General features: G+C 39.7%; 1 protein-coding gene across 5 annotated transcripts in view; it reads left to right on the forward strand.

The window, feature by feature from the left end:
* Positions 1–25524, forward strand: part of fsd1l (fibronectin type III and SPRY domain containing 1-like) — a 65840-nt gene that overhangs the window by 11729 nt on the left and 28587 nt on the right. For all 5 annotated transcript variants that reach the window (XM_080188644.1, XM_080188646.1, XM_080188647.1 and 2 more), the window contains exons 3-6: positions 5123–5254; positions 10942–11043; positions 17344–17366; positions 18639–18760. In XM_080188644.1, coding sequence (XP_080044770.1) covers positions 5123–5254; positions 10942–11043; positions 17344–17366; positions 18639–18760 — 379 coding nt within the window. The remainder of the gene's footprint in view (positions 1–5122; positions 5255–10941; positions 11044–17343; positions 17367–18638; positions 18761–25524) is intronic.

Here is a 25524-nt window from a genome sequence, read left to right on the forward strand (position 1 = left end):
TGGGAGACAAAATGCAGACTGGGTGGCTGCTTTGTGCAACATCTTTGCTCAGTCCACAGGCATGATCCCAGCTTTCTAATTACTTGCCATTTCAATTCACCATTTTGCTCTCATGATCACATTTCTGTCCTCGATCTACAACAATGTTTCAGTGAAGTTCAGTGCAAAATGGAGGAACAGTGCCATGCTGTCTTCTGGACTTAACATTGAACAACTTCAGACCAAGACCTATGTCCTCCATTTTGAATTTTCTTTCCCCTCACCAAGTGCCAATGTGTACTTGTTCTCCCATTTTTTGCTTTCAGACAACATTGGTATGTTCTATGCTATTAACACAACTTTGCTATTTTTTTCAAGTGGTGCTGACCTTTATTCTATTATTAACACCTACCCTGGACCAAAGTTTTAGACTTTTAATACTATCATTATCACATCCTTTGTCCTGTGTTCCATGCCATCTCTTTTAATTTTTCCTGCCCTCTAACCTATCCCTAATCTTTTTTGGTTCACTTCTCCTTCTCCCTTTTAAACAACACAACTCTTTACATTTCCAGCTCTCTCCAGTTCTAAAGAAAAGTCATATTGAACTTGCTTATTAACTCTTTCTTCTCCACAGATGCTGCCAGACCTGCTGACTTTTTTCAGCATTTTCTGTTTTTATTTCACGTTTCTAGCATCTGCAACATTTTGCTTTTGTTTAAGCAATACTTAAGAAGTGGCTTACTCCAGTTATCTTGCATGGAATTACACATCTTTTTAGAGACCATAAGACATTGGAATTGCCAAACCTAAAGCAAGTATAGTAAACATAGAAAATAGGAACAGGAGTAGGCCATTTAGCCCTTCACGCCTGCTCTACCATTCATTATAATCATTGCTAATCATCCAACTCAATAGCCTGATCATGTCTCCCATTCCCATATCCTTTGATCCCCTTCTACCCTTTCTATTCTTGTTAGAATTCTAAAGATTTCTAAGGAATCCCCCCTCATTCTTCTGAACTCCAACAAATGTATTCTTAGCAGCCTTGATCTCTTTTCATATGTCAGTCTTGCCATCCCAGGAATCAGTCTGGTAAACCTTCACTGCACTCCTCTCACAAGAATATCTCTCCTCAAATAAGGAGACAAAAATTGCACACATTATTCCAGGTGTGCCCTCTCAAGACTCTGTATAATTACAGCTAGACATCACTGCTCTGTACTTTAATCCTCTTGCTATGAATGCCAACATACTGTATGCCTTCTTTAGTGCCTGCTGCACCACCTTGCTTGCCTTCAGAGACTGGTATGCAAGGACACCAGATCTCTCTGCACATTCTCCTCTCTCAATTTATAGCCATTCAGATAATCTGTATTCTTATTTTTGTTGCCAGTGGATAGACTCTCATTACTGTATCTGCTATGCATTTGCCCACTCATTCAGCTTATCTAAATCACACTGAAGCATCTCTGCCTTCTCTTCACAGCCCACCCTCCCACCCAGGTTTGTGCTCTCCAAATTTGGAAATGTTACATTTAATTCCCTCATTTAGATCATTAATATATTGTGAATAGCTGGGGTCCTAACACCAATCCCTGCAGTACCCCACTAGTTAGTGACTGCCATTTGGAAAAAGACCCATTTATTCCTACTTTGTTTCCTGTCAGCCAACCAGTTTTCTGTGCATTTCAATGCACTGTCCCCAATCCCCACACACTTCAATTTTTCATGCTAATCTCTTATGTGGAATTTTTATCAAAAATCTCCTGAAATTCGAAATAAGCCATATCCACATCCCTCTCATCAACTCTATTAGTTACTTCCTTGAAGAATTCTAATAGACTTGTTATGCGTAACTTCCTTCGTAAATCCATGCTGACTGTGTAATTCTGCCACTATTTTCCAAGTGCTGTGATATAAAATCTTAGATAATGGACTTTAGAATTTTCCCCACTATTGATGTTAGGCTGACAAGCCCATAATTCCTGATTTTCTCAATACCTCCCTTTTTAGACAGTGGAGTTACATTAGCCATCCTCTAATCTGTAGGAACCAAGTCTATAGAACCTTGGAAGATGACCACCTGTGCCTCCACTACTTCCAGGGCCACCTCCTTAAGTACTCTGGGAATGTAGATTATCAGATCCTAAGGAGTTATTGGCTTTCAATCCCATCAATTTCCCCAACACCATTTCTTTACTAATACTGATTTCCTTCAGTTCCTCCCTCACGAAGCCTTGTGTTCCCCAGCATATCTGATAAGTTATCTATGTCCTTCTTTGTGAAGACAGAACCAAAATGTATATTGGTCAGTCATTTTTTTGTTCCTCATTATGAATTCCCCTGTTTCTAACTGTAAGGGGCCTACATTTGTCTTCACCAACCCTTTTCTCTTCACGTATCTATAGAAAATGTTAAACAGTTTTGTGATAGTCAGGGAGGGGCATGCATTCCCACATTAAAACATCTGTGACCATTATGCTTACAAATGTGGTTTACATTTAAAAACAGCAGATTCAAATGCCAAATGAAAACACATTAAATCAGCAAATGTGTGAAAAAGTCTTTATTTGGTCTATTCACATCTTACAAAGGCCTGACCTTGCCAAAGGCTGGAGATGTGTGTTGAAAAATGTCAAGAATTAACTCTGGGGAAACTAACATTTTTCTGCTTGGCATGTTGTCTTTGAGCACAGTCCACCATGATTGACTTCATTGACAAACATGTTTGTGATGTTTTCATGCTGCAGTATGAATTCTAGGAGCATCTGTATAGTCTTTGCAGCATTGTCTAGGGAGAGGATGACTAAGTGGTTGAATTCCATTCTGACTGGCCAGTGCGGTCGTGCAACAAGTGAGTCACCTGATGCCGGAGCAGTGTTCCAAAGGCTTGTGATTCCAAATAAAACTGGATTTTAACCTGGTGTTGTGAGACTTCTTACTGTTCATATGAGGCACCTTAGCACAACCCAGTATTTTAAAATGCCGTTACTGATCCAAGGATCCCCAAAATGAATCAAGTCAACCTTGTATGCTAAAGCCCACAATATGTTTTCTGAAATGTATGAAACTGTGACCATGCCTTGTATGCAATTAACAGATCATTTTTCATCCAGAGACTATTAGAAAGCCCAAACCTTTATTACTATCCAGTTGTCAGGTATTCATCTCTCAAAATGTTTTAGTCCTTGTAGTAAGTGCAATTCCAAAGCCATACCTTGTTTTAGATTTGATATAGTTGTAACCTGTGTCCGTGTAGCCACTTCATTCTTCTCCCAATCATGTGGCTCAGACTCGAGAATGTCAGAGGATAATCATACCCTGAATATTTAAATTTATTTTGTCATTTTCCATAAGGAAAACCAGCTTCTTTGCTGTTATTAAGAATGCTCGTATCTTTTTATTTCATGATGACCAAAAACTGAATAGGATATTTGCATAGCTTGCCTAGTTCACAATAAAAGTTACTATGTAGACTATTCATCCGTTTGGAGAGTAATGTTTCTGCTGTTACTCCTTGGCTCCTTTGAGCCTTCTGTGTAATTTTATTCAGTTTGGTTGTTGTATGCTCATGTCCACGTTTTTGGCCTGTGTGTAATATGGTCTTTGTTAGTGGATTTCACTTGCCATCTGTCTACCCAATTCAATACTAATCTAGATATGTTCATTGTATTGTCTGTGCTGCTGTTCTATTTCCATGCTGCCAAGAAACTGGATGCGTTTGCAGTGGTTTCTGATTCCAAGCCTTTTTTTGTAGATGAGAAACAATAGTGGTTTAATCATCTAAGATCCGTACGTAGGTCGGATTGACAGTTCTAGTTAACTGATGCGGTTGTGTATTACTGTAAATTGAGATTGAAATGTCATACCGCTCTTGCCAATGCTATTGATTATTTTAAAATTCCTGAGTGCAGAGTTTTCCATTGTAAGAATGTTTTGATTGTCGAATAATTCTGTGTGATTCTGAATTGTTTGAGAATGAATTTGATCCCACAAGACCATTTGGTCTCCATGATGTCTCTGAATTGGAATGTCTCAAAAAATAAACTTATTCCCTTATTACACTCCATGCAAAGTTAAACACCTAGGATAAATAGCCTACACATTAAGGTTTACTGTAAACTGGGCAAGCCACGCAGCAAATACCCTGTTCAGTTTTTGGTGATTGTGAAACGAAAAGATACCAGCCCCATCTCTTAAAACATTGGTACATAAAATGGACAGTTATTCAATCATTTGCAGTCAATAAAATCATAGTCCTAGACATCACAGCACACCATAATTAACTTTTTTCATTAATGGGATGTGGCTATTGCTGGCTAGGCCAGCATTTTTTTGCCCATCCTTAATTGCCCTTTAACCAAGTGGTCATTTCAAAGGGTGTGATTTAGAATCACAAGTAGGCCAGACCAGGCTGGTTTCTTTCCCTGAAGGACATTTGTGAACCAGATGGTTTTTTTTCATCAATAGTGGATTCATGGTCATCATTAGACACTGGAATTCCAATTTCACCATCTCATGTGGCAGCACTCCTACATGAGTCTCTTTGCATGTACTGAATTACTTTGAAAGGGTTTGTTTCCAGTGACTAAACTACTGTTTTTAGAACTTATTTTTTATCTGTTTTGGCACCTTTCTCTCTCTGCAAGTCTCTGTCCTCTCTGCTTGTTTAATATCAATGGAAGCAAATGCTTGAGCTCATTACATGTGCAGACCAGTGTGCACGCGCAGCCCAGTATCACTGGCCAACTTGCATAGCCATATTGTGTTGGCAGCATACAGTGTAACAATAAATGTATTCTTTTTACCCATGTTGACCAAATCTGTGAAGAAACAATTTTAATTGTAAATGACAACCAAATAGCTGTCAAATTACAACTTATCTTCCTTCACTACAGAAAATCCCTCCCAAGTTTGCCAAACGACAATTAAAACAGAGACAACTTGAATTTTTAGAATCACAGTTCATTATTAATTGCATACAGCCAAATGGAGTGCACTGAAAATGTTTGTTCTCCTTCCTTTTTGCTTGATTTTATCCAATTCGTCTACCAAATTTGATTGTGACATCTGTTTTGTTTAAGGACCTATGCACCCATATAACAGAAGAAGAATTGATTTGTCATTTTCTTCATGGCAGGTCAATACCACCAAGGTGATGATTGACTTGGAAGAAGAATTTGGTGCTCTGCAGGCCACCTTGGATGAAATGAAGGCTAGCATGGTGAATAAGATCAAGCAAGAACAAGCATACAAAAGTCAAGAACTCCAGGTGACATAGGTTCACTTTGATTTGTCTTGTTTTGGCCATCTGTTGGAATTAACTGTGTTTTTTGTCTGCACATTTGCAGACGTGAAACTAAATCTATCACTTCAAACTATTGATGCTTTTGTGTTACGCAAACTTGTAACTAATCTCAATTTAAATGAACCAGAAATAGTTAATGATTCTGAACTTTGACAACTTTTCTTTCCAATTAGTTATGTCATTAGTACCAAAGTAATTGTCTTGTTCTCCTCCTTAGGCTCAGTGAGGGATTGAAGTAGCCATTCTTTATATTCCACACACTGCAGCAGTATGGTCTACTGTGACAGTAAATGGAAATGCATGCTGAATGCATAAATAGATACCACCGTGTTACACATTGTAATGCTGCATGTGATCTTTGCTGTTCATCCTGTCAAACCTCAGGTCTATTGGCATTTATGCCAGTTTATTCTCCTCCAGTTAAGTGTTCTTCACTTTGTCAAATCTCTCCTTGGAAAAGGGTATGGGCAAAATCTTCAACCTCCTTGCAGGAGTAGGGTGAAATAGCAGTGTCAAATACTCTTAATTGCACAATATTTCATTTTCTGAGATTTCTGAATGAACTAACTCTGGAATATTGTGCATACTAATGAAAGAAATCTTTTGTTCTTTGAGTCATCAGTAAAACCGGTCATTCCTGAGATTCAGTATCAGATACGTACATAGTAGGAAGAAAATCAATGGCTTTTCATATCAGTGTGGAATTTTGCACTCATTAGAGGTAGTACCATGTGATGCAATATCTGCATCAAAACCAACCATGCAGTTCAATAATTGAGTCAGCATGTGTTTGGCAAAGTCTGTCAAAGTGGCTGTGCAACGTACAGCAGTCCATGCTGTTCCATAACTTTCAATTGTTGCACAGAATGTAAACATGACTCAAATGTGCATAACATTCCAGAGGTGCTCTGGCATTAGGTAGAAATCTGCAAGGTCAAAGTGGTCAACATAGAAAAGAGCAAAAGTTAGAAATTTGGTGCAGGTGGGAATCCCGTGCAGGGGGGAAGTGATGCTTGTGCCTTCAATACTTGGGGCAGTGTTTTTGTCCAGTGATTTAAAGTTTTATTAGTGTCACAAGTAGGCTTATATTAACACCGCAGTGAAGTTACTGTGAGAAATTTAGTGCATGTTGCAAGTTGCTGTAGAGATAGAAACAACTGAAGTACAGATGAAAATAATTTGTCGTAAGGTATGGCAGAACAGGTTGTCTCTGTACTGCAATTTATAGAAGTTGGTGCACAGTCATCTGTAGTAGATATCTCCGTCTTGCAACTCTTTGGTTCACAGTCATTGAGCCACTTAAGTCACAAAAGAGAGGGGGAGCAATATCTGAGATTTGCTCCAGACTTCAGTCACGCCTCTCCATTGAGCTGCAGGTTCTGAACTAAGTTGGTATGACCAATAGTGCATGGTGTAAGCAGAACCCAAGTAAGTTCCAGAAACCGATCCAATTCGCATGTACTTGCTGTCTCTGAGGATTATAATGAATTGTTGCAAAGATAGCCAGGATCTAGGGCAGGACATCCTGCAGCAGTAAATGGTGAGGGAGGAAAGGTGCCAAATATGCTAGTTGTAGGGGATTCAATAATTAGGGGACAGATAACATGCTTTTGTAAGCAGGACCAAGACTTCCAGTGATGTATTGCCTGCCTGTTACCAGGATTCCAGTCATCTTGAGCTGGCTTTAAAGCTGAAGAGAGATGGGAGAATTCAATTGTTGTGATCCATGTTGGAACCAACAACATGGACGTAGAGGTAAGCAAAGGATCATGTTTGGAGAGTATTGGGAACTAGGAGCTAACATATTCTCTGGATTTTTATCCAAACTATGAGAAACTGGCATTGGATAAGCATGTGACTGATGGATGGTTGTGGGGAAGAAAAGATCCATTTCATGGCCACTGGTACCAGTATTGGGACAGGAAGCAAATGGACCATTGGGACAGACTCCACCTGAGCTGTACTGTGCGCTTGGAATCCTAGCAGAAAGAATAGGATGGTCACATAAATTTTCAGTGGGATGAGGGAAAGGGTCCTGGTGGCAAAAGTGGTTATAAATAATAGTTTAAAAAAAAGGGAAGAGAGTAAAGTAACAAACAGATGATGTGCTTTAGGCAATACCAGTAAAGGGAAATCTAAAAAATATAGTGATTAAGCCAAGTCAGGGAAGTAAGCCTGCAAGTAAAACATTAGAAATAAGTAAAACATTTGAATTGAAGGGCTGATTAGCCAAATATACATTTGTTATGCAAAGGCGTGTGGTTTTGAGGGACAAATTGAACAAAATCGTAGAATCCCTGCAGTACAGAAGGAAGCCATTCAGCCCAGTGAGACTGCACCGACCACAATCCCACCCTATCCCTGTAACCCCACATATTTACCCAGATAATCCCCCTGAAACTAGGTCAATTTAGCACTGCTAATCAACCCACCCTGCGCATCTTTGGACTGTGGGAGGAAACTGGAGCACCCAGAGGAAATTCATGCGGACACAGAGAATGTGGAGACTCCACACAGACAGTGACCCGAGGCCAGAATTGAACCCAGGTCCGTAGTGCTGTGAAGCAGCAGTGCTAACCACTGTACCACCATGTCACCTGTGGTGAAGTATCGATGCAAATTCAACTTGAAGGGTCTGACATGGTAACTGTTACTGAATGAAAGATTTTTAGGACTGGGAAGTAAATATAGCAGCTGTTATGGTCTGCAGAAAAGATTTGGGGAAAAATAGAGTGGGAGCAATCGTGCTAGTGATTTGAGGATGGAAGCAGTAATGAGAGATAAGCAGGCAGTGGAGATAGTTAAAGGTAGAACTAAAATAGAAAAGCATTTAAAACTGTAGCGCGAGTCATGTATAGGCCTCCTGAAATTAGTGGGTTCCGTAGATGCTGAGATTACATGATTCTGTGCTAAAGGCACTCTTTTATTTAAGAGGCTTTAACTTTCTCTCAGATTAGAACGAGCAAACTAGCATACATTAGATTTTTTGCAACATTATATATTGGAATAAATAAGTCAAGCCATCTTAGATTTAGTAATGAGCAATGAACCAGATTAAATTAACAAATGCTCATGCACCACGAGTTTATCTAATTGTAACTAAAATATACAATGTCAGAGTTGAAAGGGGAGAATTGGGAAATGGCTACTGAGATTCAAGATTTGGATGAGATGATGAGACAGGCTGGGCATATCCTGTTAAGAGTAAAATGAAGGAACATGGGAGGTATTCAAAAGTAATTTAACATGAGCTGTACTTGGCGGGAAAACTGCCAGAGACAACAGAAGGCTTGAAATGCATGGTGCAGAAAATAGAACAAAATACTAGTAAAAGACAAAGCTACAAAGATCTGCAAAGTGTAGCAAAACAGATGATAAACGCTGAAAGGGAGTATGAAAATAAACCTGAGAAGGATATCAAGGTCCTAATTAGGAATAAATGTGATCAGAAGCAACATGAGGCCCTTCACAATCAATGGTAATATTTCAGGAAATGTATGGAAATGGCAGACTTTATGAACCTTGCACAATATTCACAGCAGTGGAAGATGTTAGCATGTCAGACAATCCAAGAAAACTAATTGTATCAGAGACAGGAACTTGCCAAAACGCACATTAGCAAATATATAATAACTTTATAATGAAGAAAAGAATAGCACTGAAGAATGATGATACCCAAGACCAGGTTGGTTTCTGTTCCAGGGCTTTAAAATAAGGGGAGGAAATTGCAGATGCCCTAAGAATGAAAATCTTTATTGTTCAGGAACCATTCTTTTGGATTGGCAAATTGCTTATTTACTCTTTCTTTTAAGAGAAGTGAGCAAGGAAACCAAGGAATAATACACCAGTTAGCCTAGTATCTGTTGTTGGGAAATTCCTAGGGTCTATAATTACTAGGCAGTTGTACACCTTGAACATATTCCGCAAACCAACATAAGCCAGCATGAATTTGTATAAGGGTGAATCAGGCATGATGAATCTGATTGCATTTTTTTTTGAAAGAGCCAACAGGACAAATTCTGCAAATGTTATTTATCAGATGTTCCAGGCAGTATTTGATAAAGTCCATTTCTGGGGGTTAGGGAATTCCAGGATTTTGACCCAGTGACTTTGAAGGAATGACGATGTATTTCCAAGTCAGGATAGTGAGTGCTTGGAGGGGGACTTGCAGGTGGGAGTGTTCCCATGTATCTGCTGCCCGTATCCTTCTAGATGGAACTGGTTGTGGGCTTGGAAAATGCTGTCTAAGGATCTTTGGTGAATTGCTGCAGTGCATCTTGTAGATAGCAGCAGCAGTGTGTAATGAGCATTGGTGGAAGGAGTAGATGTTGTGGATGTGCCAATCAAGTGAGCTGCTTTGTCCTGGATGGTGTCAAGCTTCGAGTGTTGTTGGAGCAGCAGTCAGAGGCAGGTGGGGAATATTCCATCACACTCCTGACTTGCATCTTGTAGATGGTGGATAGGCTTTGGGAAATCAGGAGGTGAGTTACTCACCACAGTATTCCTAGCCTCTGACCTGCTCTTGCAGCCACTGTGTTAATGTAGTGAGGCCAGTTGAGTTTCTGGTTAATAGAAACCCCAAGAATGTTGACAGTGGGGGATTCAGTGATGGTAAAACTATTGAATGTCAAGGGGCAGTAGTTAGTGTCTCTTGTTGATGATGGTCATTGACTGGCATTTGGCCTGAATGTACAGAGACCAAATCTATCTAAACCTTGAATATCATGCTCTTGTGTGGTTGCTAATGACCTTATTTTTCTTGTGTTCAATCTCTGAATGTAATGGGACTTTTCTAACGGGAGCTGAAGGAGGATGAGCAGTATGATCTCTATGACTTCAGTGATGCTAAGGGCGAGACTCCAGATATTCCACCCCACACTCCAAAGACTCTGGAAATGGAGGAACACATGGATACAAGTGATGAATCTACCAAGAAGCCTGAGCTGAGTGAGCAGAGGTTGAAAGAATTCAAAGCTGCTCTGTTGGATGCTTTCAAGACTGCACATGCTCAGTCCCTTGGCTTGCAGGCCCTGATGGCATCAATCAACAAAGAAAACAAGGCACCATTCTCTGATGTGGAGGTGTACACTGCCCTAGACAAGATTCAGGAAGACAACCAGATCATGGTGTCAGATCAGATCATCTTCCTTATCTAATACAATGAAGTTTGCTAACCTAGTGAAGAGACTGTGTGTGTGTATGTGTGTCACACCAGTATGCCAAGATGCGTTAAAGACTTACTAAACTGTAGGTGGTGACTAAAGAATATGCTTTCATTTAATGCACCCAATTTCTTTGTATATAATTTAGAATTTTGCATGGTAAATGTGTCCTTTGGTCGCTATAGAAGTAAGCTTTGAAGGATGATTTGTTTTTAACAAACGAGTGATTGTTAGTGATGAATACATCACTAGTCTCATCAAGAATGAGACTACTTTTGTATAACTGAAATGACGGAGAGTTAGAACAGTCAGTTTAAATGCTTCATTTTTCTTGAAGATTTGCTTTTTTTAAAATTAAAATTTTGAGCTTTAACTGAATTTAAATGGAAGGATGCATTTAAGACTTTTCTGGTAAGAATGCAACTTTATAATATGTAATTACATTGAACGTGGGAGGATGACTTTTGGTTAATCTTTTGGTTTCATCAGAACCAGTTGACAATATGCAACAATGCTTTGGAAGGTTCGGAAGAACTGCTGGAATATGCAAATCGGACATTGAGCACGAATGACCCTGAGGCTTTCACTAAGGTATGGTTTTGGCTTTGCATGTAAGTGGTCAGAAGATGTTGAACAAACATTTTTGATAGAAGAAAAGTTAGTTTTGAAAATTTAGAAGCAGTAGTTTTAAGCAGGAGTGGAACATTATTGAGATCAGTAGAAATGACCAATGGAATCAATGGAATATAACAAAATTGTGCAAGTTTTTTTTACTTGTAAATGATATCTTTCCATGAGGGTAAAAATGTGTGGCACGTTTCCTTCTCATCTGTCTAAATGGTGACAACTGTCCACTACAGTGTTGGCCCAGCTTCTTGCACTGTACAGAGATGGAATGTGAATACTTCCCTGCAGTTACATGCACAAAGTAATCTGAAATGTGCTCTCAGAAAATTACAGTTAAGACACTGTGCTCCTTCACTAACTCTAAGCAGGGGCAAGTTTTACTTGGGAGTGCTCTTTTCATTATTAGCAGTTAGCAGGAGAAACTCCAGAGTTCCCAGTGGCTGCCTCAGACAATCCTGGAGGAAAGTGGTGACGGTTACCAAAATAGAGTCAGAGACATCGGGGATAAGTTTAAGTTTATTCATTGGTGTCACAAGTAGGTTTACATTAACACTCTAATGAAGTTACTGTGAAAATCGTCTAGTCGCCACACTACAGCACCTGTTCGGATACACTGAGGGAGAATTTAGCATGGCCAATGTTTAACAAATTTATTGGATTTCTGTGAGGATGTGACTAGTGCGGTAGACAGAGGGGAACCAGTGGATGTGGTGTTTTTAGATTTCCAAAAGGTGTTTGATAAGGTGCCTCACAAAAGGTTGCTGCAAAAGGTTAGGGTGCACTGAGTTGGGGGTAAGGTGTTAGCGTGGATTGAGGATTGGTTGTCTGATAGGAAGCAGAGAGTTGGACTCAATGGGTGCTATTCTGGTTGGCAGTTGGTGACTAGTGGAGTGCCACAGGGATCAGTGCTGGGGCCTCAACTGTTTACCATTTACATAGATGATCTGGAGGAGGGGGCTGAGTGTAGGGTAACGAAATTTGCTGATGATACGAAGATGAGTTAAAAAGCAAATTGTGTGGAGGGTGTGGAAAGTCTGCAGAGAGATCTGGATAGGCTGAGTGAGTGGGCGAGGACCTGGCAGATGGAGTACAATGTTAGCAAATGTGAGGTTATCGACTTTGGTAGAAATAATGGTAGGAGGGATTATTATTTAAAAGGCGAAAAGCTGCAGCATGCTATGGTGCAGAGGGACCTGGGGGTCCTTGTGCATGAGTTACAAAAACCCAGTCTGCAGGTGCAGCAAGTGATCAAGAAGGCAAATGGAATGTTGGCCTTTATAGCGAGGGGGATGGAATATAAAAGCAGGGAGGTCTTGCTGCAACTGTACAGGGTACTGGTGAGGTCGCAGCTGGAGTACTGTGCAGTTTTGGTCGCCGCACTTGCGGAAGGATATATTGGCCTTGGAGGGAGTGCAGAGAAGGTTTACTAGGCTGATACTGGAGATGAGGGGGTTAGCCTATGAAGAGAGATTGAATAGACTGGATCTGTACTCGTTGGAGTTTAGAAGGCTAAGGGGGGATCTTATAGAGACATATAAAATAATGAAGGGGATAGATAGGGTAGAGGTAGAGAGATTCTTCCTGCTTAGAAAGGACAGCAGGACTAGAGGGCACAGCCTCAAAATAAGTCGGGGGGGGGGTGCGTGCAGTTTAGATTGGAGTTGAGGAGGAACGTCTTCACTCAAAGGATGGTGAATCTCTGGAATTCTCTGCCTGTTGAAGTGGTGGAGGCTACCTCGCTGAATATATTTAAGTCACGGGTAGATAGGTTTTTGATAGACAAGGGAATTAAGGGTTATGGAGAGAAAGCGGGAAAGTGAAACTGATCCACTTCAGATCAGCCATGATCTTATTCAATGGCGGGGCAGGCTGGAAGAGCTAGATGGCCTATTCCTGCTCCTATTTCTTATGTTCTTATGTAATGCACCTAACCAACACGTTCAGACTAGGAGGAAACTGGAGCATCTGGAGGAAATCCACACAGATATTGAGAGAATGTGCAGACTCCGCACAGTCAGTGATCCAAGCTGGGAATTGAAGCTGGGTCCCTGGCGTTGAGGCAGCAGTGCTAACCACTATGCTGCTCTGTGACAATACCTATAGATTGTGTTTCATTTCATTATTTTTAGTGCATTCAAATACTGGTAAATTTTAAACAAATACAATAGGTAGATTTAAATGTGAAATAATTCTGTTCAGATAGAGACTACCACAAGAAAATTGTATGCATACCCCTGTATGTTTCACACTGACCTTTGAAGTAATGCAGTTGACCTTTTGACTAAATTCTGAAATATCAGCAAGCCTTTTGCTAAAGTTTAGCAATGCTGGCTTAACTCTTAGTGTTTTTGACATTAAAGACATTCCAGTAAGTTTCTATACCAACTTTTCTGTTTTATAGCTAATGAATTTAAGAATTGCATGGTATTGTAGATTTCAGCTTTCTCTTAATGTTTGCTACATCTCATATAAAGGAGAATCACATTTGGGCATGAGTGCTTAGAATCATGAATCAGACAAATGGCTTTAAATATCCTCATGCAAACATGCTATGTACTGTGGATCCAAAACCTATATTTGCTCCTCTTCACATATGCAGAAGTGCTACATGTTTGAATCTAGTGAATGGAAGCTGAATGTTGAATTTACGGAAAAGTTGTGAAAGTGGAAAAATTAGAACAAAATGGCTTGATTAGGGAAAAAAAACTGGATGAGACTTGGACAGTTGGACCTTTTATTGGGGAAAGAGGAGAGGGCATTGCTATTGTTCAGTGGTTTTGAGGTGTTTCTTTGTCGATTGCAGATGATGGATCACATCCAATAGGTGGGATCTTTTACCAAATATCTGTACAAAAAAACTCTTTTTTTCTAGGCTATCACTGGTTGTCTGGCCTGATCCTTTCAGACATGTATGACGTATTTACAATCTCCCCATTGTCTTCTCCACTGATGCATTCAGGATGTTTACAGAAAATGTAACTAGACAACTGTAACACAATTCTAAAATGAGAAGGGATCCTCGGTGGACTTTGTGAAGAATGGATTATGTTTGAGGAGCAAAGCACCCTGAGATTGGGTGTTCTATGGTTTCCATTTTAGAGATGAAAAGAAACTTTCTCTATTCATCCCTCTGTTTAAAAATTGAACAAATATAGATATCCTGTTTAAGCTGATTATAGAAAGTTACATTGGAATTCTTTTAGCTGATGCTAAACAAGACAGACAAATTAATTTAACCCTGATCTTTTCTTGTTTAAATGATTGCTAACAATTTGAATAATATACTGAGGCTTCAGCTCCAAGCTAGGAAATGTTTAACTAGCCATGAATGTGTCTGTATCACTGGATGTGCTGCACTGATGCTTCAAATTAGCATTAGACTTGCAGAATGTTTCACTCTCTCTTTCACAATTTAAAGAAAAATCTTATTTGTGATATGGACATTGCTGGCAAGACCCAACATTTATTTCCAATATCTGGCTCCTTTTGAAGGTGGTAGTTACCCACTGGTGCCTTAAATTGTGGCAATCCATGTGATGATGATGTTCCCACAAGTAGTTAAGTAAAGAATTCCAGGAATTTAACTCGGTGATAATGAAATAGTGGCGATATATTCCCAGTTAGAATTGTGTTTAACTTGAAGGTGAGCCTGGAAGTGATGGATTTTCCATGCACCTGCTGCCCTTATACTGCTAGGTGCTGAAGGTTGCAGAGCTGCTGCTGCTGAAAATACATGAAGTTCTGCAATACATATCGCAGCCATTGTACACTATTGATGGAACCTGTAAGTGGATGACCTGCCAATCAAATGGATTGTGCTAACCTTAATGTTTATTGGAGCTACGTCCATCAAGAAAAGTGAAGGGTATTCCATTATGCTTCTGTTTTAAGCCTCTGTAGACATATCTAGATGCCTGCCTGCCTGTCTGTTGTGATTTTCAACATCACTTTTTGGTAGCTGAGTCTTCAAGTAAAGAGACCGTTCTGGATATTTGTGGGAAAATAGTTTTTTTGGCTGTATTTTCAAAATGGACTTGTGTGCTATTTACTTTCCTATATCATAGTTTGGGTCAGTGGTAACACTCTGTCCTTGGAATCTAGACTGATATGCAGCAGTGGGGAAATGCTGCACTGTGAGAGATTCCATCTTTTGAGTGAAAATTCAAACTAGACCGTGTCTGCCCCCCCAGCTGGACGTGGAAGATCTTACAGTAATGTTTGAAGAATATCAGAAATATATCATGAATGTTTGAATGGCTCCCACATTTATCAGACAGCCTGAGAATCATGAGATGAATCAGACAAGAATATATCAAACCACTGAATAATGGCAATTTCCTCCCCTTCAGTCTTGCAATTTATCCAAACAGATATTCTCCCTTTTGTGCCCCCCCCGCCCCTGTTTTGCACCCACCCCAGCCATTCTCATATAGTTAACCTGGACTCCAGTTTAAGATCGTTTATTGGTGGGCATAAATTGAATGAACAAAAATATCTGTGCTAACTCTGACACTCCTAAATAAGAATGGGTCTGAAAAGATTGTAAAAAAATTCTTCTTTTTGCCAATACAGGAAACATGCAGTGATTTATACACATAGAAATTAGAGAGGCCAACTTCATGTAATGTGCTGAGAAGTGATCAAGTAGGATTTTCTCTTCAAAAATTGAGGAAAAAAAGCTTATCATATAGTATAGGATCTTGCCAACAAAGTGAATTGTAGGAAGTCATATCTGGAGATTGCCTTTGGCAATTATGCCAACATCCACACGCAATCCAGCAGAAGCCCCAGATAATAGAAGCCAGCTTTGCTCTTAAGGAATGAACTTCTATTTGCATAGGTTCTTTCATGAATGTTATCCCAAAGAACATCTACTTCTGAGGTATAATCACTGTTGTACTGTTGAAGAATATGTTTACAATATTGGTTTCTTCTACAGGTTTGCACTTACTTTGCCTGGTGAACTGTGTCTCTCCTGCTAAAGTTGATATGGGCAGCCTGTTTCCACTGATGTTCTTGGCCTGTGCCAGGAGCAGCTGAACAAAGGCTTTCTTTGCCCCTCAAGTCTTTTCAACAACACACTGACTAAGATCAGGAATCTAATAGATAATGGGACTGCATTGCATCCTCCACTGCACACCCTGACCACATCCCATGACAGGAAATTCTAATGGTTATTCAATAGAAATCACAGTTCACCTCAGAGCAAGTATGCCAAAGCAATGGAACTTGAAACACTTGTTCAGGGAGAGTAACAATTTGTGTTGCTGAATTATGGAAATTAACTTTGGGTAACAGCACATTTGAGTTTCTCCATATTTTGGAATCTATTGCCACGAGGTGTTCTAAAACATGTTGAGTGCCATATTGTGCTGTTACTTGACACACAGCATGCTGGAGATGGCTAGATATGGTAAAGGATTCCTTAGACATGGAATTTAGATACATCTCCACTAACACATGCCAGTAATATTTGCTATACAATTCAGTTGCATGCTGTCTTGAATTTGTATCTGTGCTGTAAAAATATTGAGAACATTCTAAAAATTGTCTTGAGAGTTAAAAGGACTGGATTGTGCAATTCGATGCAACTGTATAATTGGTGTGCAAGCAAAGACTGGTAAGTCATTGATCACATGACTGCTAGAAGAGGCTACCTTTCAGTCTATTTGCTTTAAGTGGCAATTGTAGGCTCATGGCACAGTATTGTAAAGTTGTGCATGATAATGTGTCAGCATACTTTGCAGTCTACTCCAGTTGATTTAAATCATATTTTGTACTAAAAATTTGAATCATCCAGTAACTCTGAATTAAATAACTTTAATTGAGAGAAATGACCTGTGCTCCATTAACTTACTAGCAATATATCCCTGCACTGGTGGGCACATCAGCATTTAAATTCTGTTGTTTTATTTTGAATTCTTCCCAAAATCCCCTGCCATAATGTTGTTGTGCTGCTTGAATAACTGGAAATAATGTGGTGTGCTTAAGCTTGTACGTGAAATACAATTATTTTGGCTACTGCAGCACTAACCCACTAACTGCTGCAGCAAATATGTGGTTATGTAACCTTTTTACAATGTTGCTGGTAACTAAAATTAGATCCAATATTCTTGATTTAAAATAAAACAATGTCTTGGTTTTCTTGAACAAGTTTGTAGATTTCTCTTGTACTTTCACCTCTTACACCTTCAGCATGATATTTCAGTCAACTTGCATGAGCGGGACTAACATCCTCTTTTCCTCTTCCTCTTTCACTCCAAGGCTGCCAAGCAGATCAAGGATAGGTAAAACAACAATACTTATTATTTTCTCTGGCAATTTTTAAATCACGTAGATGTGTAATATCTGTTATAAGTTTTATTTAATGCCATGATTGAGAGAATGTAAGGGAAGCAAAGTAGAATTTCCATGTTTTTGTTTAATGTTGCAGAAATGGGGTTCCTCTTGTTGGAGGGGGGAGTGGGGAGGGAGAAAGGAATAAAAATGGCTCAGATAATGTACCTTTTATCTCCCAATTAATCTGCTTATGTGAATGCAATTAGTTTCTTTGTTGAATCTGCCTCAAGGCAAGCTACTTAGGTTGGAAATGATCCTTGGTGTGTAGACACTAATATAAGCCTGTGCATCAATATTGGGATACAGTATGTCATATTTGAATGCCTGGGTGGAAAGGTTCCTGAGGGTCATGGTAGTTTAGGTGGGATTACAGCTCAGTTTGCTTAAACTCTGTCACAATATTAGACAAGGCAGTTGTTCAGGAATTAGTGTGTCAGCAAGCATTATGTATTTCCTCGCTTTAAGATTGACTTTATTAGCCTGCCATTTATTTCAATGGCATTGGGTTGGCATCAGATAGGTGTTCATTAATGCCTTCCCCAATCATCATTTAATTATTTAGACTCAAAAGCTGACACAGCCTGGGATCTGGTTTCAATAGAAAAATATGATCCAGCTAAAAGATGCCCCTACATGCTGATACTTTAAATTGCAGTGAAGCTGTAACATTTATTGAATTTTACATCAGAGTAATTGGCTTCAAAATCACAGATGTCAGAGGCTGATACTGGAGATCACCGAACACTCAAATTTATTTTTTAAAGTTATTTACAGCACTGCAAGACTAGTATTATAATATTTCCCAATTTGTACTTGTGCATTTCTTTTAAAAACTGGCAATCTTCAGGTGAATTTGTATTCACAATGGGTACTTTATTAATTACGCCCATGTCCTCCATTTTAGCCTCCTGTTTTACTTCCTTCTGCACCTAATGAGTAATAAGATTGTGGAACAATCCCTAGCTATTCGCTGCATTTTTGGATGGGTTATTAGTGTTCTCCATCTATAGACTGGACAAGGCTATGTGGCAGGCATACCTACCTAGTTTAACTGGGAATCAAGGTTGATATCGCTATGGACTAAATGATGTACACCCTACACCAGTGAAATTATAATGGTTAAAAATGAAGACAAATTAACTAGTTACACTCCTATTTATTATCAATACAAAAAGACTGAAAAGAGTGCCCTAATTTCCAATTTCGTGTTACTTTCATAGGGTAACAATGGCTCCTGCATTTCGGCTAGCTTTAAAACCAAAAATCAGCGACAACATGACTCATTTGATGGTTGATTTCTCCCAGGAAAAGCAGATGCTTAGATCACTGAAATTTTTGCCAGGTAGGAATTTTGATTTGTTGGCCTATCCTGTTTTAGATCAATACAGTGCCTGTATAGTGTTTCTGCTCCATTCATGCAAAGCCATTAGCAGTTATACTCTTGGGGATCAAACTAACACAATTTGCTTTCTTGCTTTAGGCCATTAGCTGACCTGTTCAAATCTTTGTCCTTTTCCCAATTGCTCCATTGCAAGTCTTGGCAAAGGGCTACAATCTGCAGTGAGTTGTAGCTCTCCCTTCTTGCTCTCTTCCCCGCCCCAGAGAAATACATCTAATCCCTGCAGCACAGAATGTAAGAAAGTTTTCTAGTTCTCTTCCCATGTGAGCATAACATTTTTACCCTTGCCAATTCCCTGCACAAGTTTGTAGCTGAAATTAGAAACAGAAGTATGAATTTAAGCTCTATGCAGATTTTAGGCAAAATTCATTCTCAAATCTGTTAATGTAGTATTTCCACATGCAGTGGCATTTTCTGTAATTGTAAAAGTTCCTTTTAATAATTTAACGCTTCATGCAATTGTATTTTGAAATCTATGGCAGAAGACTAATGAGTTGCTATCAAATGGACAGTTTCAGAATTCGCTGAAAATTACGTTGTGTAGTGTTCCATTTTTGGAACACTGTCAAACAACGTAAAATCGAAAACTAGATTAGTTGAAGTGAAGTGTGAGAACAGTAGGTTTTAGCTTCTTTGCATGCTGCACTGCCTAGCTAGAAGTAATCCTAATGTACAGCAAAAATTTGTGTCCATTATTAAATGTTTGTTTCATCAGTACAGTATTCAGTTAAGAGCATCAGTATTATAAATTGCATTATTTGAGTTATTTGTGAATTGCCCTGATGCAGATTGCTTAGTGAATGTTTCAATCTACAGCTTGATCTACCCATTGATTGAAATGATAGATGTGAGGTAGATAAAACATTGATGTGGAGACGCTGGCATTGGACAGGGGTGGGCACAGTAAGAAGTCTCAACATACCAGCAAGTTAAAGTCCACCAGGTTTATTTGGTATCACGAGCTTTTAGTGCTGCTCCTTCATTCGGTGAATGGTACGGTAGCACTGCTGCTTCATAGCTGTAGGGACCTGAGTTCGATTCCCAGCTCGGGTCACTTCTGTGTGGACTTTGCACATTCTCCTCATGTCTGCGTGGGTTTCCTCCGGGTGCTCCGGTTTCCTCCCACGGTCCAAAAATGTGCAGGTTAGGTTGATTGGCCATGCTAAAACTGCCCCTTAGTGTCCTGAGATGCGTAGGTTAAAGGGATTAGCAGGTAAAATATGTAGGGGTATTAGGGTAGGGCCTGGGTGGGATTGTGGTTGGTGCAGACTCGATGGGCTGAAGGGCCTCTTCCTGCACTGTAGGGTTCTATGATTCTATGACTCACCTGATGGAGCAACGCTTTGAAAGCTTGTGATACCAAATAAAACTGGTGTTTGTGATAAACCATTAACATGGGTGAATTGTGTGTATTAAATGCAAATTTTCCCTATATGTTCCACTTTTGCCATGCAGATCTTTTTGGAGAAGCAAGCATAAATGAAGTATGTTTATCCTCCTTGTTTCCAAAGAAGAGTCATGTCGGACTCAAAGCCTTAACTAGGTTTCTCTTTCCAGAGATGCTGCCAGACCTGCTGAGTTTTTCCAGCACTTCCTGGTTTTATTTTTAAAGTATGTGGATCTGTCTGTTGAGGAATTATCTATAGATTTTTCAAAGCCTAGCTGGACTGCTTTCCAATGTAGTAGAGCTTATATTAGAGTAGAGCCTATTACAGCAAGCCTTATCATGCCACCTGTTTGTCTAGACTAATAATGACACGTTAATCAGCCATCTGCTGCCTTTTCTGTTAAGCTTCTGTACTGTAACATTATGTGGATTGATGTATTTCCCTAGATGAATTTTTCATCCCCTGAGTTTAATAGAAAAATGAAAATTGTCCAGTGATATTTAATGTGTGCTGTTTATGTTCAATCTCAGCCCAAACTCCTGAGCCCTCACTGGCCTTCAATGATGTTCAGTCCCCCAAAATCTTGTGTTCAAATCTGTGGGATATATTTCTGTAACCACCTCCTTCCAGCCCTACAACTCTGATTCTCCAATCCTCTCCCTTTGTGCAATCCTCTCCCTGTGGCCCACACTGTCAGCAGCATCTTTAGTCAGTTGGCTCCTATACTTTAGAAATCCCACCTTTGTTATGTCTGCCTTGCTTTTGCTCTGTCCTTCAAAATCCTTCTTGAAGTCCACCTCTTTGACCTTTTTAGTTACTCATCTTGATATCACCTTTGGCTCAGCATCCACTTTTTACTTAAAAATGACAAGATCTGGTAGACGTGAATGCTGAACTTGGACTTGTACCTGTACCTTGTCTCATGAGACCAGAGAAATGATGGGCAGCAAGACTTTGCCAGTCCATTGCAATTTCTTTTACCTCAACAGGGGTGGTGTCCTGCTCTTGAAGGGCTTCCTTAAATGTATTTTACCAGGTCTTCTATGAACAGCTCAGTCATCTTCCATCTGGTGGTATCTGTTCTACTGCCCTTATGGAGGGTGTAGTCTGAGATGAAATAGTATGCTGCCACTCTCATCTTTCCGTGACAATGTCCTGCAGTTGTCTCTTACCAATCTTGTGTTCACCTTCTTCACTGGTGATGCAGTCTCTGTGTCATGCCCAGGATTACACATGAGCAGCGCTGGTGGAAGATGAGGAAATGTGAAGTTATTCACTTTGATTGTAAGAATAAAAAAGCCAGGTTTTTTCTTGAAAGGTGAAGACCTTCTAAGTGTTAATATTTAAAGAAATTTTGGTGGGCTGGCACAAGGAATGCAGAAAATTAACATGTTGGTGTGCTGCAAGCAATTAGGAAAACAAATGGCATGTTGGCCTTTTTGCAAGGAGATTGGGGCAGAAAAATAAATAAATCTTGTTTCACTTGCACACGGGTATTGCTGAAACCGCATATGAAGGACTGTGCAATTTTGGTTTCCATGTTTTGAGGAATGATTTACTCATACAGAAGGAAATACAGAGAAAACTCACCAATTGGTCCCTGGGATGAAGGGGATTGTCCTATGCTGAGGCTGAGTAAATTGGGTTTATCCTCAAGTTTACAATAATGTGGGAGGATTTCATTGAAACCTACAAAAATCTGTAGGGGCTTTAGAGCATGGACAGTGTTTTTTCATTGGATGGGGAATCTGAAATACTGGGCACACTCTCTGGCTAAAGGACTGATTGTTTAGGACTGAGATGAGGAGGAAATTATTCACTCAAAGGTTTGTGGATCTTTGCAATTCTCTATTCTAAGGAGTTGTGCATGCTCCATTGTTAAATGCATTTAGGGCTGGGATAGAAAGGTTTTTGGTCTCTTGGGGGAATTGAGAGATATGGGGAGTGGGTGGGAAAATGAAGTTGAAACCAAAGTCAGCCATGATATTGAATGGCAGAGCAGGCTCAATTGGCCATGTGAGCTGTCATCCTATATCATACATTCTTGCAGCCAATTTGTGACCCTTTGCTGTCCTCTTCCATATGTCACTGGAATAGTTTGTGGTTGGTACTACAGTGAACATAGAGCCTTATAGTCATGTTGATGGAGATGTGATCCTAATGCAAGTTCCTATTCTCCTTCCATTGTAACTGTTGCAATTGTAGAAGATGCAGGTATTGCTATGAATCTTTAGTAGTAGGAACTCGTGTTCTGGGTTGTTGGATCATACAGGATGATAGGGTGGCACTGAGCCTTAAAATGGCTCTCTGCAAATCTGCCTGTTGTCTTAGGCCAGCATGATTATGGTAATCTCTGCCAGACTGCCTGATAGAAATACACCTCAGAATGCTACATTCTAGAATGTCAAAACAGTGTGAGTGAACAGATATCAAATCTTTTTAGTCAGTGATCAAATCACTGTAGCCAGACATTAGTTGCAAAGTCAATAATGCTATGTAGTGTGGAAAACTGATTTTTGTTTTGTTGCAGAAAAGTTATGGCCTAAAGGATATGAAGCAAGATTTTTTATATATATCTCCCAATTTATATCCGAACCTACCTCCCAATTTATAAACTATATAAAGTAATATATTTTTTAAAAACTTCCAAAATTTAGTAATCATTAAGAGACCACACAATATATAAATATTGAGTGAAGTCTTGGTATCTTGTGCATGATTTTTTTTAAACAAACACATTCCCTGAGGCTTTGTCTTGTTAGCCTGTGAATTGTAAAAAATGTAATTGCAAAAAGTTATAAATTGAGCTTGTAAAACATTGTGAATTTTATGCTGGAAAAGAGGTTTGGGGGATTAAAACTAGTAAAAAAATTTGAACTTCAGGAAACATGCTCCACAACTTGCCTCCCTCAAGATAATCACTTAGCTATTAACATAACCTAATTACTTATTGGAGCAATATTTGAACTCATTCAAAATTTATCAGCACATTCAGGTTGTTGAAGAAACTGCCAGCGAAAGGAAAGTGAGAACATAGAGGTTTGAATCAAAAACATGGAAACGTGTGACAATAAATATTCTGTACTTCGTCATTTATCTACTTACGAGAAAGGGTTTGTTCACAGTACTTTTGCACTTTGGCAGTTTGCAAAATCTCACGCTTGGTTTCCTCAGATTGGATCCTGTAGCTGTGGAGTAATATGACTAGCAACAACCTACTTTTGAAACCGGTATTTCTGTAGCAAGAGCAGAGTCTTGCAAGAGCAGAGTCTTGCAGGAGCACTACTCATGACACAGGTTGTACAGGTGGAGATTGAGTTATCCAGAGTTTCAGGAAGCTCCAGTGATTGCAGACATGTGCAGCCTTCTGGACCTGGTGGCTAAGTGCTACCAGTGACCATCAAAAACACCAATGTCCTCATCCTTTTAGCCTTTAATCTTTCAGGGCTCTGCTGTACACATACCTAGAGTCATCTCTGACAGCAGTTCATAAACGCATTAGGCAGGTGGCTAATGGCTTTTTTGCCAGTGATGACAATTGTGATCTCCACCTGTGGTGATACCAGTCAGAATGAGTGGGTGATTGGGTTTACCCCCATACATCTACCCACAGCTTTAGGACATCATCAGCTGCACACAAGTGACAATTTGGGCATTCCCCAGATCAACCAGAATCTACTACAAAGGCTTCCAGTCCATCAATGTCCAGATGGTGTGCAACCGCAAAATTACGTTTATATTGGTGTGAGGGGTTCCTGGGGAACTGTCATGATGTTGTCATCCCATGGCGGTTCAAGCTCCTGACGAATTTGGCCTTGCAAGGAAATTGTTGGCACCCAACAGAAATCCAACCATTGAAGTCCCAACTGCCAACTATCAGATTAAGAATTGAGAAATAATTAAGTGAAGATCAGTAAATTAATAATGAACTCCTCAGTTGCTGCTACCAGTTGATTGAAAGATACAATGAGATGTTGCTGTTCCAACAATCTTTGCTCTAGCTGCCAGTAAGATGAGGTTGCAGTGATGATTTGTCAGTGGGAGCCCAAGATTGTGGAGTATCTCCATTAGTAATAGCCTCTTCTGCTTAGCCTTTGCAGTGAAGAAAGTTGAAATTGACTGGAACTGCAGGATGAAATAATGTTCTGTCATTTTTCTTTTTGGTCACTGTACTGGTTAAAGTCTGTAAGTAATTGGTGGGGCTGGACAAATACGGTTCAATACAATTTTTATCAGTGAGCTAACCCTTCCCTCAGGTTGCCATCCTCCAATAAAAAAATCAAGAATACTGCAGTTGCTAAAACAAAAAGGTTGAAATGTTCACCAGGTTTGAGCATATTTGTGGAGAGAGAAACCATTAACTTGTCAGGTTGATGACTTTCACAAGTGGTGCTGAGTTTCCAGCATTTTCTGTTTTTTTTTTCCCAGTCTCAGATAGCCAGGACCACTAAAGTTACACGATAACTAATACCACCACCTTTGCTTTTGAGATTTGGCAAATCTTGGAGGCAACCTCCTGTATTTTCCTTCTTGGTTCTATGGCGTTTGCCCTGCAACCAGAGGGAGAATGGGTTCACAAAATATGTAATGGCTTGTGTTCAACTGATTTGATGCAGTGTGTGGGAGAGGCATTAAATTGAACAAGGATGAGGGTGAGTGTTGGCAGGGATGCAAATGTAAGCTAATTGATTAAGGAGTGATGTGATGAAATTAGTTTGATAAAGAACAATGTCTGTGAGAGCAACTTTACTCGCTCTCATTAACAAAGTTAGGTGCTTCCTGCACTGAATCCAGGAATGTGGTTTAATGCTGCTGATCTCCTGGGTCGTCTTTGGTGTCAGCAGATTTCTTCCTCTGATTTCACAGGAAGAGCACAAGTCTTTTAGCTCCTCATCAGCTGCAATAATATGTTGAGAAAAGTACTATTGACAGTGCAGCCTTTTCCAATCTGGTATCCATTTATCACACTTTGGCTAATGTTTCCAACTCCTCCAAATTCCTCCTTTGTATTTGCCCTTTGTGTTATGTGGGTCAACATGCCAACTACTGGACAATGGATACCAAACCCATAAGTAAAATATCAATGAGCTAACTAAATGTAAAAACCATTGACTGATGCACTGAACTTCAGGTTTCCCCATGTGATGGACTAATAGCAGAAGCAGCTAAATGGATGGTCTTGATCTTCATGACAAAATTTTGAGCGCTCTACTCATTGATAGAGGTGAAGTTGGAAGTGAGGTGGCATAAGGGTTAGTTTGGTGGTTATTAATAGATGGGGAAAAATATGGCTTATTTTTGCTCCTCTTCATGATCCTG

This window comes from Carcharhinus amblyrhynchos, chromosome 5, assembly GCF_965287045.1.
Source record: "Carcharhinus amblyrhynchos chromosome 5, sCarAmb.v2.hapA, whole genome shotgun sequence".
NCBI classification, from domain to species: Eukaryota; Metazoa; Chordata; class Chondrichthyes; order Carcharhiniformes; family Carcharhinidae; genus Carcharhinus; species Carcharhinus amblyrhynchos.